The sequence below is a fragment of the Gigantopelta aegis genome, chromosome 10 (genome assembly GCF_016097555.1).
Source record: "Gigantopelta aegis isolate Gae_Host chromosome 10, Gae_host_genome, whole genome shotgun sequence".
NCBI classification, from domain to species: domain Eukaryota; kingdom Metazoa; phylum Mollusca; class Gastropoda; order Neomphalida; family Peltospiridae; genus Gigantopelta; species Gigantopelta aegis.
The window spans coordinates 90,943,166-90,970,988 of record NC_054708.1 but is presented as its reverse complement, the minus strand read 5'-3'; the positions used below and the strand labels follow the sequence as shown (position 1 = coordinate 90,970,988).

Genomic DNA, 27,823 nt, shown 5'->3' with positions numbered 1-27,823 from the left:
TATGGGTATATACATGTAATAGTACATTATTAATAAAGGACAATAGTAACATTATTTCTATGGGTATATGTAATAGTACATTATTAATAAAGGACAATAGTAACATTATTTCTATGGGTATATGTAATAGTACATTATTAATAAAGGACAATAGTGACATTATTTCTATGGGTATATACATGTAATAGTACATTATTAATAAAGGACAATAGTAACATTATTTCTACAGGTATATGTAATAGTACATTATTAATAAAGGACAATAGTGACATTATTTCTACGGGTATATACATGTAATAGTACATTATTAATAAAGGACAATAGTAACATTATTTCTATAGGTATATGTAATAGTACATTATTAATAAAGGACAATAGTAACATTATATTTACGGGTATATTTAATAGTACATTATTAATAAAGGACAATAGTAACATTATTAATAAAGGACAATAGTAACATTATTTCTATGGGTATATGCAATAGTACATTATTAATAAAGGACAATAGTAACATTATATTTATGGGTATATTTAATAGTACATAATAAAGGACAATAGTAACATTATTTCTATGGGTATATGTAATAGTACATTATTAATAAAGGACAATAGTATTATTTCTATATATTTAATAGTACATTATTAATAAAGGACAATAGTAACATTATTTCTATGGGTATATGTAATAGTACATTATTAATAAAGGACAATAGTAACATTATTTCTATGGGTATATTTAATAGTACATTATTAATAAAGGACAATAGTAACATTATTTCTATGGGTATATACATGTAATAGTACATTATTAATAAAGGACAATAGTAACATTATTTCTATGGGTATATACATGTAATAGTACATTATTAATAAAGGACAATAGTAACATTATTTCTACGGGTATATAAACATGTAATAGTACATTATTAATAAAGGACAATAATAGTACATTATTAATAAAGGACAATAGTAACATTATTTCTATGGGTATATACATGTAATAGTACATTATTAATAAAGGACAATAGTAACATTATTTCTATGGGTATATTTAATAGTACATTATTAATAAAGGACAATAGTAACATTATTTCTACGGGTATATACATAATAGTACATTATTAATAAAGGACAATAGTAACATTATTTCTATGGGTATATATATGTAATAGTACATTATTAATAAAGGACAATAGTAACATTATTTCTATGGGTATATGTAATAGTACATTATTAATAAAGGACAATAGTAACATTATTTCTATGGGTATATATATGTAATAGTACATTATTAATAAAGGACAATAGTAACATTATTTCAATAGTATATTATTTCTATGGGTATATGTAATAGTACATTATTAATAAAGGACAATAGTAACATTATTTCTATGGGTATATGTAATAGTACATTATTAATAAAGGACAATAGTAACATTATTTCTACGGGTATATACATGTAATAGTACATTATTAATAAAGGACAATAGTAACATTATTTCTATGGGTATATGTAATAGTACATTATTAATAAAGGACAATAGTAACATTATTTCTATGGGTATATACATGTAATAGTACATTATTAATAAAGGACAATAGTAACATTATTTCTATGGGTATATACATGTAATAGTACATTATTAATAAAGGACAATAGTAACATTATTTCTACGGGTATATACATGTAATAGTACATTATTAATAAAGGACAATAGTAACATTATTTCTACGGGTATATGTAATAGTACATTATTAATAAAGGACAATAGTAACATTATTTCTACAGGTATATACATGTAATAGTACATTATTAATAAAGGACAATAGTAACATTATTTCTATGGGTATATACATGTAATAGTACATTATTAATAAAGGACAATAGTAACATTATTTCTATGGGTATATACATGTAATAGTACATTATTAATAAAGGACAATAGTAACATTATTTCTATATATGGGTATACATTATATTTACAGGTAATAGTACATTATTAATAAAGGACAATAGTAACATTATTTCTATGGGTATATGTAATAGTACATTATTAATAAAGGACAATAGTAACATTATTTCTATGGGTATATACATGTAATAGTACATTATTAATAAAGGACAATAGTAACATTATTTCTATGGGTATATGTAATAGTACATTATTAATAAAGGACAATAGTAACATTATTTCATACGGGTATTATGTAATAGTACATTATTAATAAAGGACAATAGTAACATTATTTCTATGGGTATATACCTAATAGTACATTATTAATAAATAGACAATTCTTTGGTAATAGTAACATTATTTCTATGGGTATATGTAATAGTACATTATTAATAAAGGACAATAGTAACATTATTTCTACGGGTATATGTAATAGTACATTATTAATAAAGGACAATAGTAACATTATTTCTATGGGTATATAATAGTACATTATTAATAGTACATTATTAATAAAGGTACAATAGTAACATTAACATTTTTACGGGTATATGTAATAGTACATTATTAATAAAGGACAATAGTAACATTATATTTACGGATATATTTAATAGTACATTATTAATAAAGGACAATAGTAACATTATTTCTATGGGTATATGTAATAGTACATTATTAATAAAGGACAATAGTAACATCATTTCTATGGGTATATACATGTAATAGTACATTATTAATAAAGGACAATAGTAACATTATTTCTACGGGTATATGTAATAGTACATTATTAATAAAGGACAATAGTAACATTATATTTACGGGTATATTTAATAGTACATTATTAATAAAGGACAATAGTAACATTATTTCTACGGGTATATACATGTAATAGTACATTATTAATAAAGGACAATAGTAACATTATTTCTACGGGTATATGTAATAGTACATTATTAATAAAGGACAATAGTAACATTATTTCTATGGGTATATGTAATAGTACATTATTAATAAAGGACAATAGTAACATTATTTCTATGGGTATATACATGTAATAGTACATTATTAATAAAGGACAATAGTAACATTATTTCTATGGGTATATACATGTAATAGTACATTATTAATAAAGGACAATAGTAACATTATATTTACGGGTATATTTAATAGTACATTATTAATAAAAGACAATAGTAACATTATTTCTATGGGTATATACATGTAATAGTACATTATTAATAAAGGACAATAGTAACATTATTTCTATGGGTATATGTAATAGTACATTATTAATAAAGGACAATAGTAACATTATATTTATGGGTATATTTAATAGTACATTATTAATAAAGGACAATAGTAACATTATTTCTATGGGTATATACATGTAATAGTACATTATTAATAAAGGACAATAGTAACATTATTTCTACGGGTATATACATGTAATAGTACATTATTAATAAAGGACAATAGTAACATTATTTCTATGGGTATATTTAATAGTACATTATTAATAAAAGACAATAGTAACATTATTTCTATGGGTATATACATGTAATAGTACATTATTAATAAAGGACAATAGTAACATTATTTCAATATGGGTATATACATGTAATAGTACATTATTAATAAAGGACAATAGTAACATTATTTCTATGGGTATATACATGTAATAGTACATTATTAATAAAGGACAATAGTAACATTATATTTACGGGTATATTTAATAGTACATTATTAATAAAAGACAATAGTAACATTATTTCAACGGGTATATACATGTAATAGTACATTATTAATAAAGGACAATAGTAACATTATTTCTATGGGTATATACATGTAATAGTACATTATTAATAAAGGACAATAGTAACATTATTTCTACGGGTATATGTAATAGTACATTATTAATAAAGGACAATAGTAACATTATTTCTACGGGTATATGTAATAGTACATTATTAATAAAGGACAATAGTAACATTATTTCTATGGGTATATGTAATAGTACATTATTAATAAAGGACAATAGTGACATTATTTCTATGGGTATATGTAATAGTACATTATTAATAAAGGACAATAGTAACATTATATTTACGGGTATATTTAATAGTACATTATTTATAAAAGACAATAGTAACATTATTTCAACGGGTATATACATGTAATAGTACATTATTAATAAAGGACAATAGTAACATTATTTCTACGGGTATATGTAATAGTACATTATTAATAAAGGACAATAGTGACATTATTTCTATGGGTATATACATGTAATAGTACATTATTAATAAAGGACAATAGTAACATTATTTCTACGGGTATATGTAATAGTACATTATTAATAAAGGACAATAGTAACATTATTTCTACGGGTATATGTAATAGTACATTATTAATAAAGGACAATAGTAACATTATATTTACGGGTATATTTAATAGTACATTATTAATAAAGTACAATAGTAACATTATATTTACGGGTATATTTAATAGTACATTATTAATAAAGGACAATAGTAACATTATTTCTACGGGTATACATCAGTATGTAATAGTACATTATTAATAAAGGACAATAGTAACATTATTTCTACAGGTCTATACATGTAATATAGTACATTATTAATAAAGGACAATAGTAACATTATTTCTATGGCTATATACATGTAATAGTACATTATTAATAAAGGACAATAGTAACATTATATTTACGGGTATATTTAATAGTACATTATTAATAAAGGACAATAGTAACATTATTTCTACGGGTATATACATGTAATAGTACATTATTAATAAAGGACAATAGTAACATTATATTTACGGGTATATTTAATAGTACATTATTAATAAAGGACAATAGTAACATTATTTCTATGGGTATATACATGTAATAGTACATTATTAATAAAGGACAATAGTAACATTATTTCTATGGGTATATGTAATAGTACATTATTAATAAAGGACAATAGTGACATTATTTTTACGGGTATATACATGTAATAGTACATTATTAATAAAGGACAATAGTAACATTATTTCTACAGGTATATACATGTAATAGTACATTATTAATAAAGGACAATAGTGACATTATTTTTACGGGTATATACATGTAATAGTACATTATTAATAAAGGACAATAGTAACATTATTTCTATGGGTATATACATGTAATAGTACATTATTAATAAAGGACAATAGTAACATTATTTCTATGGGTATATGTAATAGTACATTATTAATAAAGGACAATAGTGACATTATTTTTACATATATGTAATAGTACATTATTAAGGGACAATAGTAACATTATTTCAACATGTATTTTTGATAAATTGTACATTATTAAAACACCACTAAAACATTATTGGGCTCAAACATTGATAGTAAAGGATTTTACTAAACATTAAACATTATTGACAGGTCTCAAACACCACTTGATCAAATGACATAGGTCATTTTGACAAACACCACTAAAACATTATTGACAGGCTCAAATTGATTGACATAGGTCATTTTGACAAACACCACTAAAACATTATTGACAGGCCTATTTACATTGGTACTTTATTATTTTGTTGGGAATATTTTGTGATGCATTGAGTTTAAACATTGCTAAGATGCATTAATGTTGGTTAACATTTTATAATTGCTTTTAAGATATAGTCTTTCAATTGAAGGTAACCTCAGGACAAGGGGAAGGTCGTTTAGAATTTGGTTAATGTCTTGTTAGTGTCTCTGATTGCATTTAACATTGAATTGTTTGATGGATGGCTTTCATGTTTGATATGGATGTTCACCAAGTTGCAGTGCACACCTTCAATCTCATGAATGTAACCTCATGTCAAAAATGTGATCTAAACCTTTTCTAATTATCTTTAACAATTAAATCCTTTAATGGACATCTTTAATATTTGGTGTAGATGTGTATCACTTTAATTACTAATAGTGCAAAGGGTCATTTAGAAGTTTTGGTGGTTGGACGGTTTAAATTACAAACTACTAATAAAACTTATGTCTCTCTCGTTGTTTTTTTGCTTTTTTATTTTGTTGTTTTGGGTTTTTTTCTTGTTTTTTTTTTTTTTGGGGGGGGGGTGGTCTGATTAATATATTGTTGGCTGCAATGTTTATTTTCAAATCATTCATACAAGAACAATTATAGTTATAATAATTAGTTCCATGCGTTTCACAAACTGAAGGGCAGGATTTGAATTAGCTCAGTTGGTTGACTGCTCACCTGAGGTCCTTGTGTCACTGCTCGCCTGAAGACCTTGTGTCACTGCTCGCCTGAGGTCCTTGTGTCACTGCTCGCCTGAGGTCCTTGTGTCACTGCTCACCTGAGGTCCATTTGTCACTGCTCGCCTGAGGTCCTTGTCTCACTGCTCGCCTGAGGTTCATGTCACTGCTTGCCTGAGGTCCTTGTGTCGCTGCTCGCCTGAGGTCCTTGTGTCACTGCTCACCTGAGGTCCATGTGTCACTGCTCGCCTGAGGTCCTTGTGTCACTGCTCGCCTGAGGTTCATGTCACTGCTCGCATGAGGTCCATGTGTCACTGCTCGCCTGAGGTCCTTGTGTCGCTGCTGGCCTGAGGTCCATGTGTCACTGCTGGCCTGAGGTCCTTCTGTCACTGCTCGCCTGAGGTCCTTGTGTCGCTGCTCGCCTGAGGTCCTTGTGTCACTGCTCACCTGAGGTCCATTTGTCACTGCTCGCCTGAGGTCCTTGTCTCACTGCTCGCCTGAGGTTCATGTCACTGCTTGCCTGAGGTCCTTGTGTCGCTGCTCGCCTGAGGTCCTTGTGTCACTGCTCACCTGAGGTCCATGTGTCACTGCTCGCCTGAGGTCCTTGTGTCACTGCTCGCCTGAGGTTCATGTCACTGCTCGCATGAGGTCCATGAGTCACTGCTCGCCTGAGGTCCTTGTGTCACTGCTGGCCTGAGGTCCATGTGTCACTGCTGGCCTGAGGTCCTTCTGTCACTGCTCGCCTGAGGTCCTTGTGTCGCTGCTCGCCTGAGGTCCTTGCATCGCTGCTCGTATGAGGTCCATGTCACTGCTCGCCTGAGGTCCATGTGACACTGCTCGCATGAGGTCCATGTTGCTGCTCGCCTGAGGTCCTTGTGTCGCTGCTCGCCTGAGGTTCATGTCACTGCTCGCATGAGGTCCATGTGTCACTGCTCGCCTGAGGTCCTTGTGTCACTACTCGCCTGAGGTTCATGTGTCGCTGCTCGCCTGAGGTCCTTGTGTCGCTGCTCGCATGAGGTCCATGTCACTGCTCGCCTGAGGTCCTTGTGTCGCTGCTCGCCTGAGGTTCATGTCACTGCTCGCCTGAGGTCCTTGTGTCGCTGCTCGCCTGAGGTTCATGTTACTGCTTGCATGAGGTCCATGTCACTGCTCGCCTGAGGTCCTTGTGTCGCTGCTCGCCTGAGGTCCTTGTGTCACAGGATCGAAGCACCTCTGTGGATCTATTCATCTAATTGGATTTGTTCTTGTTACAACCAGTGCACCATAACTGGTCAAAGATTAACATCCAATAGCCAATGAATAATTAATCATTGTGCTCTAGTGGTGTTGCTAAACAAAAGAAACTTTAATTTCCACAAACTGAACATTGGTTTGGTCATTACGATTCATGTTTGTTTTTGATTTAAATGATCTCCCCCCTTGCCACTCATTCACTATCAGGCATTTTAAATAATTTGCTAAGAGAATTTGGATTTAAATCAAATCACATAATGAGGGCTTTAACTTGACCTATCTTTGAATTGGAATACTAGTACCTGTCATTTTATTCTTAAAATTAATTTTGTCTTTTTGTTTGTCAAAAAGGACACAATGCAATGCACTGGTAACTCTGATGGACAAGCAAGTGAAAGAAGACACAGAATACAAACAGGTTTGATATTCGCATATTGTATTTAACTTGGTTATTTTCACCTCCACAATTGATTTTACTTTATTACTTTATGCTTTACTATGTACTATGATCAGTGCATGTACACATTCCTGTCTGATAACAGTAAATAACAACTGAAAACAAAATAACGCCAAGCGACTACAAAACCACGGTAACGCAGTTCAAGAACACTTTTAAACACGTTCACGATTTTAAAGACCTTTAGTTTAAAAGCAAGTGTAACACAATGCACGTGGCACTGTTACATTTACTTTAATTTTAACGCAAAGCCTGAACCCTAATGTCTACACATGATTTGAGCATCATGTCAATATTTGGAAACTTCTGACCCAGATACGTGTACTTTTCATTGATTTGCGACTGACAATTGGCCAATATTTTTAATTCGGCATCATGTGACCGTTGTAGAAGGTGAAGGAGAGAACTGTTACAGTTACCATCATTCTGATGGTCGTGTGAGCTTTGTTGTTAACAAACTTGTATTTACTCAGGTTTATATTGTGATGTTTTATATCACTAATATCAAATAAGAAATTAGCTATTAAGAAGTACTGGTAGAACTATAATCATTACATTCTTCTGTAGCCCCATGTATACCTGTAGTGTGTACATCGATTTGTTCCCATGTACGCCTTTTACACGTATCACCAGTATTCCCCCATGTATACCTGTAGTGTGTACATCGATTTGTTCCCATGTACGCCTTACATGTACCACCAGTATTCCCCCATGCATACCTGTAGTCTGTACATCGATTTGTTCCCATGTACGCCTTACACGTACCACCAGTATTCCCCCATGTATACCTGTAGTCTGTACATCGATTTGTTCCCATGTACGCCTTTTACATGTACCACCAGTATTCCCCCATGCATACCTGTAGTGTTTACATCGATTTGTTCCCATGTACGCCTTACACGTACCACCAGTATTCCTCCATGTATACCTGTAGTCTGTACATCGATTTGTTCCCATGGACACCTTTTACACGTACCACCAGTATTCCTCCATGTATACCTGTAGTCTGTACATCGATTTGTTCCCATGTACACCTTACACGTACCACCAGTATTCCCCCATGCATACCTGTAGTCTGTACATCGATTTGTTCCCATGTACACCTTACACGTATCACCAGTATTCCCCCATGCATACCTGTAGTATGTACATCGATTTGTTCCCATGGACGCCTTTTACACGTACCACCAGTATTCCCCCATGCATACCTGTAGTGTGTACATCGATTTGTTCCCATGTACACCTTACACGTACCACCAGTATTCCTCCATGTATACCTGTAGTCTGTACATCGATTTGTTCCCATGTACACCTTACACGTACCACCAGTATTCCTCCATGTATACCTGTAGTCTGTACATCGATTTGTTCCCATGTACACCTTACACGTACCACCAGTATTCCCCCATGTATACCTGTAGTCTGTACATCGATTTATACCCATGGACGCCTTTTACACGTACCACCAGTATTCCCCCATGTATACCTGTAGTGTGTACATCGATTTGTTCCCATGTACGCCTTTTACATGTATCACCAGTATTCCCCCATGCATACCTGTAGTGTGTACATCGATTTGTTCCCATGTACACCTTTTACATGTATCACCAGTATTCCCCCATGCATACCTGTAGTCTGTACATCGATTTGTACCCATGTACGCCTTACACGTACCACCAGTATTCCCCCATGCATACCTGTACTGTAGTCTGTACATCGATTTGTACCCATGTACGCCTTTTACATGTATCACCAGTATTCCCCCATGCATACCTGTAGTGTGTACATCGATTTGTACCCATGTACGCCTTTTACACGTACCACCAGTATTCCTCCATGTATACCTGTAGTCTGTACATCGATTTGTTCCCATGGACACCTTTTACACGTACCACCAGTATTCCCCCATGCATACCTGTAGTCTGTACATCGATTTGTTCCCATGGACACCTTTTACACGTACCACCAGTATTCCCCCATGTATACCTGTAGTCTGTACATCGATTTGTTCCCATGGACACCTTTTACACGTACCACCAGTATTCCCCCATGTATACCTGTAGTCTGTACATCGATTTGTTCCCATGGACACCTTTTACACGTACCACCAGTATTCCCCCATGTATACCTGTAGTCTGTACATCGATTTGTTCCCATGGACACCTTTTACACGTACCACCAGTATTCCCCCATGTATACCTGTAGTCTGTACATCGATTTGTTCCCATGGACACCTTTTACACGTACCACCAGTATTCCCCCATGTATACCTGTAGTCTGTACATCGATTTGTTCCCATGGACACCTTTTACACGTACCACCAGTATTCCCCCATGTATACCTGTAGTCTGTACATCGATTTGTACCCATGCACGCCTTTTACCCATACCACCAGTATTCCCCCATGTATATCTGTAGTCATAGTACTGTCAGTTTATCAATAACGGATCACAATGAATAACAGATCATTCGAGTTAAAACAAATAGTTTTCAAATATTTCTTTAGAATAATAGCTAACAAATATTTCATTACGGCAATACAAGCTATAATATTATTGTAAAGAAATATTTTGAACTATTTTATCTGTTATCTGTTATTCACTGTTGCAATATTCATCTGGGGTAGGTAGTTGAATGTCTTAGTTTTGCATGACATAACAGTAAGTAATTTACAGAGCCAGTGAGGGGGGGGGGGGGGGGGGAGGGGGGGCTTGTAACGATTTTATAACCAATATATACTGAACAAAATAAGAAACTTCTGCTAACTTTGCTTGAACATAACTTGATGAAAACAAACCGGGGGAATAATTGTTATATATGCGTTTAAAGAGTGTTCCATGATGTATCGTTTGGTGCAAAAATCATGGCCATAGGTTAACAGAAACTGGGAGAAATGTTGACCAAGTGTGGTAGGGGTTAAAAAAAAAAAACCCACTTAATAACGGGTATGACCACCTCTTGAATTGACCACTGCAGTGCATCGCAGGCGCATAGAATTGACTAAAGTGTTGACTTCTGCCTGTGGAATATTGTTCCATTCCAGAATGAGCGCTTGACGAAGTTCGTTGACGTTAGCGGGTGGGTTGGGACGACGCCTAAATCGTCTGTCCATACATGCTCGATGGGGTTGAGATCAGGACTTTTAGCGGGCCAGTCATCAATGAAATCAATGTTATTTGTCCTAAGAAAATTTACAGTGTCTCTAGCTGTATGAGATGTGGCATTATCATGCTGAAAAATCAAGATGTTGGCGTTGTTATGGAACAGAGGAATGACATGATGAGCGAGAATCATTGCGGTAACGTTGAGCATTTAAATTGCCATCAATGACGACTGGTGGTGAATGATAACCATGGGCAATAGCTGCCCAGACCATGACACAACCCCCACCCCCGAAACGATCTCGTTCAAGAACACAACAGTCAGCATAGCGTTCGTTTCTCCTACGGTAGACGCGCACCCTGCTATCACCACGTTGTAAAGAAAATCTGGATTCATCCGAAAAAAGAACGGTATTCCAGCATCGCCGTATCCAACGAGTGTGTACACGTGCCCAATTAAGACGATTTAGACGATGACGTTGCGTTAAAACCCATCCGACGTAAGGATGTCGTGCATGTAAACTGTTCTCAAGCAGACGATTACGAACAGTTTGCCCACTGATTCGGTTATTATGAAACCCAGGTGTGTTAGCAGCAGTAGCAGTGGCAGTTTGGAATCGATTGCGCAAATGCGTGTTCATGATATAGCGGTCTTGACCACGCGTTGTAACACGCGGACGTCCACGACGTGGCAAGTGGTTGGTGCTTCCTGTCGTTCGAAATCTTACACGAAGATTTCGTATCGCTCGACTAGAACTCCCAACATGCCTTGCAACGTCTTCTGTCGACATGTCAGCATCAAGCATGCCAATCGCCCGTTCATGTAAATTATTGGGTATTCTTGGCATACTAAAAATGCTGTAATGTAAAAAACTAATTTTTTTACAAATTTTGAAGCGTTTTCGTTCACTTGACAACAATATCAGTAAGACAAGTAAAACAAATTGACCGAATACTACACGGGACATGTCGAACCATGCATGCATGTGCAAATTGAATTTCACGTTGTCGACGATTGACAGTGCAAAAATAATCAATAAAATTCATGAATCATAATACAGCTCAAGGCTAATACTACCTATATAATTTCATTACACAATGAATTCTTTAACACAACAAATACTATATGTACAAATCGGAAGTTTCTTTTTTTGTTCAGTATATATACAGGCGCAGATCTAGTTGTTTAAAAAAGGTGAAACATCTGATTGGGCAGAAGAAATGTAACTAATAATAATATCAACGCCACTGAGCAATGTAGTAGGCATACCAATCATTTTAGTTTAATTCTCAATCTGTGCTTGGACTGAGATATATATATATATATATATATATATATTACAATTCATCTCTCATATTCAACCAATGTTATATTGTCAACTTCACATTGTATTTCAATAACAAAAGTTTTATTTCTTGATATGCAATCTGTTTTCAGTTACAACTACATCTATATATTACATAATATAAAGATATTTTTAAATATAAATCACCTCATATTTAACAGGTCAAGCAACATAATTTGATATAATACCAGTGTCAGTTCCAGCCTGAATATTCATTTGATGTGTTTTAGTATGAACTGATATATTATAATTATATATTAATAGTATATACAGAACATGCATGATAATTTACCCAGTACTAAATTATCAAAATAACAAACCGTAGCGTTATTTTAACTTCAAATTATTAGAAAATATGGACCACCTGAAACTTCAAGGGACTATCTGAAATGAAAGCCAGGTAGTCCTGTTAACACCCTGAAAAAATGGTGAAGATCTAACCCTGCTACACCATACGGTGAAAATAAAAATATTGTTTGTTTCCAGTTACCCGACCCACCCTAATTTTGACCCTCATTCACTAAAAAATTTTTTTAAATGATTAGCTAGAAAAATATATGAAATATATTACTTTGGCTTCATGGTGATCCATTTACAATGCTATAAATTAATTTCCAAAATTGAAAAAAAAATCTACATGTACCTACTAGGACCCTTCTTTTTTATATCTCTCAACATTTTTTCTTCAGTTTGTTATGAGTCAATGAAGGTATTTGAGCCCCAAAAAATTATAAGTTGCCAAATTTACAACCTTTCTCTCTCTCCCAATCTGTAATAGTTTATCTTGAACCCCTTTGAATATTTCCAGATAGCGGCTAAAACGAAGCCTGTATTGGATGTTCTAGAGACCATTAGTGACTGTTTGTTGGAATCTGTCCAGTCGATAATAGAAGGACCAGTGAACGTCCAATCAGATCAGATGTCTCTGACAGTTCAACAGATCGAGCCGACTGTTGATACATTTCATGTTACAGCTGATCCTGATGACCATGGTAACCCAGGTGGCTCCGTTTTTTTCCCCAATGACATGGAGAGAACAGACAAACCTTTTGACTTGCAGGTACACTTCTTAAATCCTTGTGGTTTAAACATTTATGCTGAGCAATAACCTGCTGTCCAGAAATTATGTAGGTGAACAATTGTTCTCAATGTTATTCAGTCATTTTGAATTCAAGAAATTAGCAACATTGGTTTGTGTGCAGTTCTTTGCTCACACAGAAATAATGTTTTGCTAGCGAGAGCAATTGCTTGCATCAAACCATATACACTGTGCTCTTACAATTTACAGGAAACAGATTATCGTGTTTGTAATAAATGGATAAAACTGATCTGGTTATATATTGTCAAAACAGTCATTGAATTTCAGGATTATTGTTTTCGGTAATAAAAATAAAAAATGTAATCTGGATCTTTTGGGATTTCATCTCTTAATCTTATACTTAAGATCCAAAATCTGGGATTCATGAAAGCAAAAAATTCAGTTGAAATCGCAGCTTCTAGCATGTTTACTGAGACAACTTCTAGCATGTTTACTGAGACCACTTCTAGCATGTTTACTGAGACAACTTCTAGCATGTTTACTGAGACAACTTCTATCGTGTTTACTGAGACCACTTCTAGCATGTTTACTGTGACCACTTCTAGCATGTTTACTGTGACCACTTCTAGCATGTTTACTGTGACCACTTCTAGTATGTTTACTGTGACCACTTCTAGTATGTTTACTGTGACCACTTCTAGCATGTTTACTGTGACCACTTCTAGCATATTTACTGTGACCACTTCTAGTATGTTTACTGTGACCACTTCTAGCATGTTTACTGAGACCACTTCTAGCATGTTTATGGTGACCACTTCTAGCATGTTTACTGTGACCACTTCTAGCATGTTTACTGTGACCACTTCTAGCATGTTTACTGTGACCACTTCTAGTATGTTTACTGTGACCACTTCTAGAATGTTTACTGTGACCACTTCTAGTATGTTTACTGTGACCACTTCTAGTATGTTTACTGTGACCACTTCTAGCATGTTTACTGTGACCACTTCTAGTATATTTACTGTGACCACTTCTAGCATGTTTACTGTGACCACTTCTAGCATGTTTACTGTGACCACTTCTTATTATGTATACTGTGACCACTTCTAGTATGTTTACTGTGACCACTTCTAGTATGTTTACTGTGACCACTTCTAGCATGTTTACTGTGACCACTTCTAGTATGTTTACTGTGACCACTTCTAGTATGTTTACTGTGACCACTTCTAGTATGTTTACTGTGACCACTTCTAGTATGTTTACTGTGACCACTTCTAGTATGTTTACTGTGACCACTTCTAGTATGTTTACTGAGACCACTTCTAGCATGTTTACTGTGACCACTTCTAGCATGTTTACTGTGACCACTTCTAGCATGTTTACTAGCATGTTTACTGTGACCGCTTCTAGCATGTTTACTGTGACCACTTCTGGCATGTTTACAGTGACCACTTCTAATGAGACCACTTCTAGCATGTTTACTGTGACCACTTCTAGCATGTTTACTGTGACCATTTCTAGCATGTTTACTGAGACTACTTCTATCATCTTTACTGTGACCACTTCTAGTATGTTTACTGTGACTACTCTGTGACCACTTCTATCATGTTTACTGAGACCACTTCTAGTATGTTTACTGTCACCACTTCTATGTTTACTGTCACCACTTCTAGCATGTTTACTGTGGCCACTTCTAGCATGTTTACTGTGACCACTTCTAGCATGTTTACTGTGACCACTTCTAGCGTGTTTACTGTGACCACTTCTATCGTGTTTACTGTGACCACTTCTAGTATGTTTACTGTGACCACTTCTAGCATGTTTACTGTGACCACTTCTAGCATGTTTACTGTGACCACTTCTAGCATGTTTACTGAGACCACTTCTAGTATGTTTACTGTGACCACTTCTAGTATGTTTACTGTGACCACTTGTAGCATGTTTACTGAGGTCATTTCTAACATGTTTACTGAGGTCACTTCTAACATGTTTACTGAGGTCACTTCTAGTATGTTTACTGAGACCACTTGTAGTATGTTCACTGTGACCACTTTAGTATGTTTACTGTGACCACTTCTAGTATGTTTACTGTGACCACTTCTAGTATGTTTACTGTGACCACTCTGTGACCACTTCTAGTATGTTTACTCTGACCACTTCTAGTATGTTTACTGAGACCACTTCTAGTATTTTTAGTCTTTTTTTCTCCCCCGTTTCTGTCTGTCTGTCTGTCTGTGTGTGTCTCTCTCTCTCTCTCTCTCTCTCTCTCTCTCTCTCTCTCTCTCTCTCTCTCTCTCTCTCTCTCTCTCTCTCTCTCTCTCTCTCTCTCTCTCTCTCTCTCTCTGACACCAGTAACAACTACATTTGTAACCACTAACCCTGTTAAGGAGAGACCAGACAGTTGAGGCGTGTGTGCCCAGGATACCATGGTAGAACCTTATTTTGATGTAGGTAACAATTGCTAATGAGTCAACTCTTGTTTATTCTCTCTCTCTCTTTTTAAGTAATTTCTTTGGCAGACATGCATGTAATAGGAATGATGAAAAGCTATATAATTTGGATCAATAAATAAAATTAAATTCTTTACTGCAAGTTGTAATTGCGACTTTACAACTCAGAAATATCAATTTCCAATCACTCGAACACAGAATAAACACGATATAAATAGACATGTATGAATGAGGTTTTTTTCTTCATATTTCAGGTACATCTCTATTACTGATTGATTTCTTCTTCTTTCTTCAGATGATGATTATGAAGAAGAATCCATTTCAGTGGTCACCAACGGCAGATGAAGTGAATTTACCAGTGATGAAGATCTCAGTACAAAATGATGGAAAAAGTCTTGATACATCGGATCTGCCTGTGCCGGCAGACATCTTCATATCAGTAAACTGTAGGAATTTGTTTTGTTTTTAAATTGGGTTGTGGGTTTTTCAACGAGAGGTTCTAAACAATGTACCCAATTTTAAAATTGGCTAAATAAATAACCGTTCAGTGAAACACAAGAAACAGATTTTTCCTGTTCCAACCAGTGCTTCACAACTGATATGTGTTGTCCTGGCTGGAAAACTGCGTATAAAAGATCCCTTGCTTCTAATCCTCAATGACTGTCAGAATTATCAAATGTTTGACATCCAGTAGCTGATGATTAATTAGTCAGTGTCCTCTACTGGTGTTGTCAAATAAAACAAACTTCAAACATTCACAAAAATAAATAAATAGAGTATCTTGCACATTGTTTGTAGCAGAAGACACCTGGAAAGCCTTGTGGGAAAACTGAAATGGAGTATAAGCCTTGTGGGAAAACTGAAATGGAGTATAACAGTTATTACAAGGTAGCATTTACATATCTGTAGCATGTTTTACCACACAGCCAAAATGGTAGATTACAAACACAAAGCATTAGCCCAGGCTCAAACTTATTTTCAAGAGTCGGAAGTAGTCTTATTCTCATATTTCAAGAGTGGGAAGTAGTCTTATTCTCATATTTCAAGAGTCGGAAGTAGTCTTATTCTCATATTTCAAGACTCTGAAGTAGTCTTATTCTCATATTTCAAGAGTCTGAAGTAGTCTTATTCTCATATTTCAAGAGTCGGAAGTAGTCTTATTCTCATATTTCAAGAGTGGGAAGTACATGTAGTCTTATTCTCATATTTCAAGACTGGGAAGTAGTCTTATTCTCATATTTCAAGACTGGGAAGTAGTCTTATTCTCATATTTCAAGACTGGGAAGTAGTCTTATTCTCATATTTCAAGAGTCGGAAGTAGTCTTATTCTCATATTTCAAGAGTGGGAAGTACATGTAGTCATATTCTCATATTTCAAGACTGGGAAGTAGTCTTATTCTCATATTTCAAGAGTGGGAAGTAGTCTTATTCTCATATTTCAAGAGTCGGAAGTAGTCTTATTCTCATATTTCAAGAGTCTGAAGTAGTCTTATTCTCATATTTCAAGAGTCTGAAGTAGTCTTATTCTCATATTTCAAGAGTCGGAAGTAGTCTTATTCTCATATTTCAAGAGTGGGAAGTACATGTAGTCTTATTCTCATATTTCAAGACTGGGAAGTAGTCTTATTCTCATATTTCAAGACTGGGAAGTAGTCTTATTCTCATATTTCAAGACTGGGAAGTAGTCTTATTCTCATATTTCAAGAGTCGGAAGTAGTCTTATTCTCATATTTCAAGAGTGGGAAGTACATGTAGTCTTATTCTCATATTTCAAGACTGGGAAGTAGTCTTATTCTCATATTTCAAGACTGGGAAGTAGTCTTATTCTCATATTTCAAGAGTGGGAAGTAGTCTTATTCTCATATTTCAAGAGTCGGAAGTAGTCTTATTCTCATATTTCAAGAGTCGGAAGTAGTTCGGGAAATTAGTATAAAAATTAGACTGTAGTGTAACGTTTTTAGCAGCAGTGTTGAAGACTTGAGACAAAGGTTGATAAAATCATAAGATTTATGTAATGTCTTCTAAAAATTAATGATTCTTGATGTAGGTGAAATATTTTCAAAAATAAGATGGAAAGCACAAAGCATTTAAAGTTGCTTGTGAAGTTGATTATCAAAAAACATTTGGTGCCTGCCCGCTGTCAGCATTAAGTTTGTAAAGTTGCTTGTGAAGTTGATTATCAAAAAACATTTGGTGCCTGCCCGCTGTCAGCATTAAGTTTGTAAAGCTGCTTGTGAAGTTGATTATCAAAAAACATTTGGTGCCTGCCCGCTGTCAGCATTAAGTTTGTAAAGCTGCTTGTGAAGTTGATTATCAAAAAACATTTGGTGCCTGCCCGCTGTCAGCATTAAGTCAATATTATGCTCAGTCTAATGTTGTGCTGAAACAATATTTCCTGTTTCTTATCATTCTAATATAATATAATGCTATATTGTAACAAAATTAAGACTGGGAATCACTTTGTCATTATTATTGTGGTTGGATGTGTCAGTTACATGCCATTAAACAGCCTTTTTATTTGTTAAAGGTCCACAATCTTGGCATATTATTAATACACAGTATATAAAACAAATACATAAACATTACAGTATTAAAAATAAAAAACAAAAATACCATCCCAGTTATTAATAAAGCAACTTTTTGTAAAACACTTGTGGGAAAAACCCACTGCTCATTCGATCTGACCCGCATCAGACCTGTGACGTAGCATCAGGCATTCTGTTAGTAGGTCAACTTGCAGACAGCAGAGAATGATTTTTCGAAAAACAGCTGATTCTTAACGGACGCTAGTTTGGATATTTTGGTCTCATAACATTTGTACATCTGCTCGAATGGTATCTTGATTGATGAGGAAGTGGTATATAAGCACATTAACCTAGTTACCTACGTACACTTGAGAAGGAGGACACAAGTTCAGTCCCAAATTTTGAAAGTGGGATATTAACAAAAATATGTGTTCAGATCAGAATGCATTTAAAACAGCAAGCAGAAAAAATAACATTATTTTATTATAATAATAATAATAATAATAATAATAATAAATTCTTTATTTAGTGAGGGTAACACAGTTAGCAAAAGCTAATCTTCCCTGAGGGCCTCAGGTACAAACAATACAGAATTACAATACATACACTATGAACAAATAGAAAATACATATATGGCAATAAACATAAATGTATGTACAAATGATATTATTTTAGAAAATATTTCTTGAGTCTATATTTGAAAACAGCAGTATTTGGCGATGATTGGATAGCTTTAGGTAACTGATTCCAAAGTACAGGTCCAGAGTAACTGAAAGCATGTTTAAATAAAGACATTTTAGGTTTTGGAATTAATAGATTTCTATCCTCTACATTTCGAAGGTTGTAGGGATTGTTTTCTCCAACATATATTAATAAGTTTGAAAGATAGTTTGGGGCTTCATTGTATAGACATTTATAAATTTGTAAACATTTGTGATAGTGGATTCTTGTTTCTACTGTCATCCAGTTTAACTGTTTAAATAGTGGGACAGATGGAGTAATAGGATCTACATCTAATATCATCCTTGCAGCTCTCTTTTGCAGTTTTAGTAAACGTTCTAATCCATCCTGATTACAGTTTCCCCAAATTACACAGCAATAATCGATGAGTGGTAAAATATACCCATTGTAGAAACATTTTCTTGCATTTAAATTTAAATTCCCAATGATTTTCGACAACAGATACAGACATTTAGAGATCAAGGAACACATGTTTAACCTGATTTGTCCATTTTAAATTATTATCAACTTTAATTCCTAAAAGTTTTTCACAATCAGTGTGTTGCAGATGTTCTGAATTTATTATAAGAGAAATATTATTTTGGATTGTAACTTTTTGTCTTGTTCCTATAGTCATATATTTGGTCTTTTTTGTGTTTATGAACATTTTATTATAGGAACACCATTTTTCTACACTATTCAGATCTTGCTGTAGTTTATCTTGAATTTGAGTAACAGTTTTCTTTGACATGAACATTGTTGAATCATCGGCATACATACTTGTGGTACAATGTTCAGTGTATAGTGGAAGATCATTTATGTACAGTATAAAGAGAAGAGGTCCTATTATGGAACCCTGTGGGACACCATGAATAATGGATTTTGGTTCTGATGTTGCCATTCCTATAGTGACTTGCTGTGTCCTGTTAGTTAAATAAGATTGGAACAAGTTAAGAGAATTCCCTTTGCAGCCATAAATATTTAACTTTTAAATCAGAATTGAATGGTCCACAACATCAAAAGCTTTTTTGAAACCAAGAAATATGACTCCATTTAGATTTCCTTCATTCATTTCATGTAACAATTTATCAGTTATATCAGTAAGTGCTGTTTGGCATGAGTGTTTTGGTCTAAAACCTGATTGAGATGAGTATAAAAGGTTAAATTTTGTTAAGTAATCATAAAATTGCTTGGAGATATGTTTTTCTATTAATTTGGACAGCGTTGGCAATACAGATATTGGCCTATAATTTGTAGCTACAGTTTTGTCACCAGACTTGAAAATTGGAGTAACTTTAGCATTTTTAAAACATTGTGGATAAATACCACTGTCTATTATTTTGTTAAAAATAAATGTTAATGAAGAAGCAATTGCTAAGGCACCTAACTTAAGTATTCGTGGACCTAAGTTGTCATCTCCGGATGATTTATTGACATTTAAGTTCTTAAGCTCATTATAAAGATAATTTATTTGTACAAGAGCTATCTTAAACTTTTCCTCATTAGGGAGTCTCTCCTTTACAAAACGTTCCACTTTCTCGAGATTTGGCATATCATATCCAGAATTAGTTCTAAAATTTTCAATACAAGAAGTAAAGAAGTCATTAAATTTGTTTGCTATGTCTGTCTTATCCTTAAGTGTTGTTCCATTGTCAGATTTCAGCTCTGCTGGACTTGATACATGTGAAGGATTTAGGTCATGGATACATTTCCATAATGATTTTGGATCCCTAGAGTCATTCACCACAGCAGAATAGTAGTTTTGTTTGGCTTTGTCTGTAATTTGTTTAGTTTTGTTCCTCCACACCTTATATTCATCCCACATACCTAGCTTGTGATATCTGTCTCGTAACTGTCTGGCGTGTGTTATTTCACAGGAATACCAACCTGGCTGCTCTTTCCTCTTGACTCTTTCTGTAACTAATGGGGCATGCTTGTCTAATACATTGTTGAAAATTTTGTACCATAATTTTAAGCAAGTATCTAGATCATCCTCAAATTCCACAGAATAAAATGGAGCATCTAGTACATCATTAACAAACTCATCCTCATTTAAATATTTACAATTTCTGTAGGTAATAGTATTGTGTACATTTTGTTTTGTATGAAATTTGCCATTTCTTGTAAGGCAAACAGGATAATGGTCGCTAATTGAGTATTGAACAACATGAGATTCCTGTACTTTGCTACGATTGGTTACATATATGTGATCAATTAGAGTTTTAGAATTTTGTGTTATCCGTGTTGGGTCAGTAATTATCTGTTGTAAATTGTATATTTCTAACATGTTTAGCCATTTTTGAGGTGTGTTATTTGCTAACAGGAGATCAATGTTAAAATCACCAGTGGTGATTATATCAGAATTATAATGCATTGCTAACTTAATTTCCTCTTCAAGCTTATAAATCCAGGCAATGGGAGATTTTGGAGATCTGTAGCTAAAACAGAGTAAAAAAGATTTGTTATAAGTAGGATTGATCTCAAGCCATAATGTTTCAATATTACTTACTTCAAATTCAGTTTTTCTTTCAAAAGTTAAAAGATCATTTAAATATATTGCCCAGCCCCCACCTAAGTCACTGGTCCTATCTTTTCTTACCAATGTATACCCAGGTATTGAAATGTGGTCATTTAAAATTTCACTTGTGAAAAATGTTTCACAACATCCAAGAATATCTGGGGGATTTGTAGTATGAAGAAGGTTAAACCTTACTTCATCTAACTTGTGTTGTAATCTATTTACATTATGAGAGCATATTTTTAGACCTCTGGAGGTAAAATTGAATACATTGATAGGATCATTGGATAGAACATTGGGAGTTTCATTACAAAGAACATATGTACAAGAGATAAGTAACAATAAATATATACACACACATGCTAATCCTTGACTGATACTAAAGTCATGGTGAGACTGCGGAAGAGTTTGATCCCTTTCACAGAGAGTGTTATTTACACAGTCCACAGAGGAAGTTACTAAACACCCAGGGTGTGAAGTGTCACAGTTTGTATCAGCAGGATCACTAATAGTATAAACAGAGGACAGGGGCGAGGTATGTAATCTGGTGGTCACCTCTACTAATCTCTTAGTTACACAACTGGCATTGATTGGAGTTAAAGAACAACAGCTGTTTTGTTCCAGTGTTATTGGCAAATCAGGGGAATTACAAACACAGGTAAAATTATCACATTCTTGACACAGAGAACTCAGTGTGTCAAACCTGTTTTATAATGGTAAATGAAGAGCACTGTCTTCATTAACCACACTGGATGCACTAACTAATCTGCCCACTAAACACTTCGCACTAATCAAATTAAAGTCACTTCTTGAGTCCGATGATATTTTATCCCTCTGACCTGAAACAGGCCCCAAAACATGGTTTGCATTAGCAATACATGCACATCTAAACAGATTACAGTCAGAACAGTTCACTGTGGTATTACATCTGTTTGTTACAGTTTAGTTTTTGGCTTGCTCTTCCTTGCCAAATCTTCAGAAGTGTCCACAAAATTTTCCTTTATGTCCAAACAAACCACAATGATAACATTTTAATTTTCGCCCATACCTACATGATCCAGTGTCTTGATTATGTTCCCCACAGTTCATACAGGTCTTTGTTGCAGTAGCAGTTTTCATAATTCCAATAATGTTATTGATGTTCTTCAGATACCTCAATGTGCCCTTTGTATTCAGATATATTCCATCTCTTACAAAGTACATGCTGTACTCACTCTCTGCAATAGTTACAAACTGGGGAATGAACATTATACACAAAAAGTTGCACAGATTTTCCAGTACAATATTTGCATCATGCACACATATGTCTGACCTTCGTAAGAGTCCTGATACAATGATATTGGCATCCTTGCTTGCAAATGCCCTAGCTGCATACAATAAACTCTTGTAGTCTTCTTCAAAGTTCTGTAGACTTCTGTATCTTGCAATATCATTTCCTCCTACCTGGAGGATGATGTTCTTGTAGCTTGACAGGTCCCGTTTCATTAACTCACCAGCTATTCTGTCAATTGTTGCACCCCTGATGGTTAACACGTCGGTATCACTCAGGCCTCTAGGTTTTATTCCTTTTAAAATGGAGGATCCTATTATCAAAGTGTTTTTGCCGTTTCTTTTATAATCCTTGTCAGAAGTTGTAGACTTTGTGTCCAAATCATTGTTAATGTTGTGTTCAGTATCTGTTGATTTGTTTTTGTCTGTATGCAACACACTGACATTACTGCTCTCTACAACTACTGGAAAATGTTTAGTTTGTTCAATTTGTATTACAACATCCATGGAAGGTAGAGAAGGTTGTGTCGTTTGTATTTCTGCATCCACTGAAGTTAAAAAAGTTGGTGTGATTTGTACATCCATAGAAGTTAGTGTTGTAGTTTGACAGCACTTATGAGTTGACACAGATGGCTCTGTCTGGCATTGCATGTCAGTTTGTACAACATCGGTTTGACACCCAGCATCAGTCTTGTTAGTGTTGGAGGGACATGTATTAATATTCTCATATTCAAAAGACTTCGAGAGTTCCGTGATCATGTTGATCAGTTCTTCTCTGCTCTCAGGTGTTGTTAATTGTTTATTAAGCTTTCAAAGAGGCACAATTATTTCATAACTCTTTCTGTGGTGTTCTAATTACTGGGGAAATGCCGTCATTGTTAAAAGGTGACCACTGGCAGACAGTAGAGGTATGATCGCATGCCGGTGTAGAGAGTAGGGGCAAGATTGCGTGCCTGTGTAGACAGAGCTAATTACTACATGACCCGTTCTTTTGTTCTTGAATTTGCATCTGGAATAGAAGGTGTGTGCGTGTGTGTGTGTGTGTTACAGGTGCATTTACATTATAAATCGTTTCGGAGGGAAAAAAAGTGGCCGCTTAAGTAATTAGCGTCTCCACACATAATTTGTTCACATTGTGAATAAACAATCCAAATGTCACAGAATCGTGTTACACTAGTATATATAGGTACATGTATCAATAAGAATTACAGTCATAGCTTAGAAACATAAAAAAGTAAGCTGTACATATAAATAGGTGAACTATACAGGTAAATGTTCACAGGTGAACTATCTCCAGTATTTCACTTTGGTGTGAACATCACGGAAGCATGTGGATCCTTTCTTGATGCACAGGTAGGTGTTACAACCACTACATTTGAAAATTGTCTTCGTTAGTTTGAATGTACATGGTGCTTCTTTGTACAAATGACACAGGTGTGGTTTGTGTTGTCCGTATCATCGGTGGTTGGAAAGTGAGAACCAACATCCAGCAGGCGACCAGGAATCTCATCATCCACACTTGCTCTTTTCCTTTTTTTTCAAACAGCTCTGTTCTCGCCAACCAGAGAATGAACCAATTCATCAATGAATGCTGAAAATCTCTTGCTCTTCCCCTGTCAGGTGTGTGGTTGATCACATGACCCTCGATGACATAAGCATTGAAAACACACCACAATAATCCCTTAAGTACCAGACGCATGTACCACCTGTACTGTTTTGCAGATTTCGAATAATGACACATCTGATCATTCCGATCAACGCCTCCCATTTTCGCATTGTAGTCCTTTATTAGTTTCGGGCAGCGAATTTCTTCTGCAATTCTTTGTTTGTTTCGACGCGAAATGATTTCAATATCTGGCTGGTGCACTGTTGAAAGAAGGTGGACCAGTCGGTTATCCTTCCAAACCAACGCCAACATTCCATCTGACATCATCCACTTACTTTCGCCCCTTCTAAGGTCTCTATCTTTGACATCGGCCAGCTGTTGAGGATAACCTTTTCTTTTCTTGCGAACAGTTCCAACAATTCCTATTGCACGACACTTTATATTGTGAGCAAGAACAGGGCTTGTATAAAAATTGTCAGTGTACAGAATATGTCCCATATTTTCAATCACTTTAGTCAAATTGAGAACAACAGCTGTTGTTAGGCCAATATTTTCTCCTTCAAAAATACTGTTCTTTGCAATATATATTTCAAACCTGTAGCAGTATGCTGTTGCAGAATCGCAAAGTAAAAATGCCTTTATTCCCCATTTTGTAGGTTTGATTTGATGTATTGTTTCATCCCCAGTCTGCCCTTGAAAGGGATCATGCATTCATCAATTGATATGTGTTGGGAGGGATAATATTCAGACTCAAACTTATCTTGAATGTAGGACAGGAAAGGTCTGACTTTGTACAGTCTGTCAGTTTTGTCTGCAACAGTTTCATCACAAAAATGTAAATATTGACTGAGTTGAATGTATCGGCGGTATGTGATAACTTTTCCAAACCCTGGTGTATGAAAGATCCATTTGTCTGGTTTTTCACAAAAATAGCGTTCAATTCTGGGGCAGTCAACACACATCAGCATGGCAAGTTGGATACCAAAGTAGCTTTTTATTTCCAGCAAAGATGGCCGAATCCATTCAGCTTTGTTGTTTCCTGGATCGGTAGCTATTTTGGAACACACATTTTTGTCAGTCCAGTCGCATATTTGTTCAAAAAGTTCATCAGTAAAGAACAACTGAAAGTACTGAAGTGCCGAGCAGCTTCCGTCGAAAATCCGCATTGGACCTGGGCCCGTGCTTATAAAACTTAAAGTCTAGACTTTAATAAAGTCCAGACTTTAACGTAATGCTATTTGAATGGCGTTGCCATGACGTTAAAGTTTGGACTTTATTAAAGTCTAGACTTTAAGGTTTATAAGCACGGGGCCTGGTCGTCCCGAGTAAACAATTGACATATCATCCGATTGTTCATTACGAAAATCAAAACGTGGATCCTTCTCAAAGTCCAGTAAAAAAGCATCAAAATTAATTTCATCATCATCGTCTTCCAACATGGCCAAAATACGTTTTCACCCCACGTCTTGTTCATCACGAAATAAAACAAAATCCTCATTAATTTCCTCGTCCGATAAGTCGCTGTCTGATGTACTGTCCTTGGATTCAGACATTGTTGACAATTTTTTAACACTTTGTGAAAAAAAATCATTAAAAATCGAAAAATACACCAATTTGAAAAATAAATTCCCTCAGTATGCGGCCATGCTTATTTTGAACGGAAGTAGTATAAAACGGAAGTGATTGTAGGTAATGTTATTACTAATTTGGAGGGAAATTCAAAGTAAGTTCCTAATCCCGGTATAGCGGGATTCATCGTCAGTTTTGACGATCACGGTTCCTGGTACAGTGGGATTCGTCGCTGTAAGGGTTAATACGTGTTTTGGCAAGGAATCGCCAGTCATATCGACACAAGCGATATATCGACTCAAGCATGTTAAACTCAACAGTGTTAGATTGTGTGTGTGTATATATATATAGATAGATAGATAGATAGATAGATAGATAGATAGATAGATAGATAGATGTTGTTGTTTTAAAAAAAAATTTTTTTAAGAACATATATTTTCTTGTTTTTCAGTATATAATGTGATGGAAGAAAACAAAATATACACCTTGAATGTCTCATATGACTCTATCAATCATATAGTGAGACATTCTAGTGGTGTACGTGTAATTATTCCACAAGTTAAAGGAAAAACACAGGTTGTGAAAATGTTTTCTATAAATTCATCATTGAAACTAGAGGTTGTTTTGGGAGCTAGTGAATCTGAAGTAAGCTTCAGGAATCTCGAATTGCATGGGTTTGCCTGGCCAGTGGAAGATGGAGCTCGCTTGACATACAAGAACCATAAGCAAGATCCACATCTATTATTCTTACCAGAAGATATTCTTGGAACGAATCAAACTGATTTCTATGTTTTTATCAGTGTTCAGGTGAGTTTTTGTTAGAATACTAGTATTTATGATTATATGGCTTTTGAAATGTCATCCGACAGCAGTGCCATGGTGTCCAGTTGAACAAATAGACCAATAACGAACTTTCCAATAACGTAGGATAAACTGATTGATTGATTGATTGATTGAAACATTTTATTGCTTTTTAAAGAACAAATGGATTAGGCACAAGTTACACAACTTACTCGGCCTTCTCCATAATACATACATATTACAACACTAATATAGTTTTTCAATTTAATTAATATTATTGAAAATGAGAAAGAAAGAAAGGATAAAGAAAAAAGAATGTTTGCTGAAGGAAAACACAAAACACAAATAAGGCATCGCAATGATTTCATAATGGCTACAAATATAATAATAGCTATAAAATAAATAAATAGTAATAATTTTTAAAATCCATACTTTATTTACTAATTAAGGGAGACTGATTGTAAGTTGGGCAGTGACAGGGCTGTATTTCCAGGCTTTATAGTACAGTGGCCATTAAAGTACTTTATTTACTAATTAAGGGAGACTGATTGTAAGTTGGGCAGTGACAGGGCTGTATGTCCAGGCTTTATAGTACAGTGGCCATTAAAGTACTTTATTTACTAATTAAGGGAAACCGATTGTAAGTTGGCAGTGACAGGGCTGTATTTCCAGGCTTTATAGTACAGTGGCCATTAAAGTACTTTATTTACTAATTAAGGGAGACTGATTGTAAGTTGTGCAGTGACAGGGCTGTATTTCCAGGCTTTATAGTACAGTGGCCATTAAAGTACTTTATTTACTAATTAAGGGAAACCGATTGTAAGTTGGGCAGTGACAGGGCTGTATTTCCAGGCTTTATAGTACAGTGGCCATTAAAGTACTTTATTTACTAATTAAGGGAAACCGATTGTAAGTTGTGCAGTGACAGGGCTGTATTTCCAGGCTTTATAGTACAGTGGCCATTAAAGTACTTT

At 34.7% G+C, this 27,823-nt stretch overlaps 1 protein-coding gene across 1 annotated transcript in view; it reads left to right on the top strand.

Moving 5' to 3' along the window:
* The window catches only part of LOC121383912 (sperm receptor for egg jelly-like), a 63,022-nt gene that overhangs the window by 8,452 nt on the left and 26,747 nt on the right, over positions 1 to 27,823 (top strand). Inside the window, exons 2-5 of the mRNA XM_041514010.1 lie at positions 7,800 to 7,866; positions 13,161 to 13,412; positions 16,137 to 16,287; positions 26,500 to 26,855. Of these exons, the coding sequence (XP_041369944.1) occupies positions 7,828 to 7,866; positions 13,161 to 13,412; positions 16,137 to 16,287; positions 26,500 to 26,855 (798 nt within the window). The 5' untranslated portion in view covers positions 7,800 to 7,827. The remainder of the gene's footprint in view (positions 1 to 7,799; positions 7,867 to 13,160; positions 13,413 to 16,136; positions 16,288 to 26,499; positions 26,856 to 27,823) is intronic.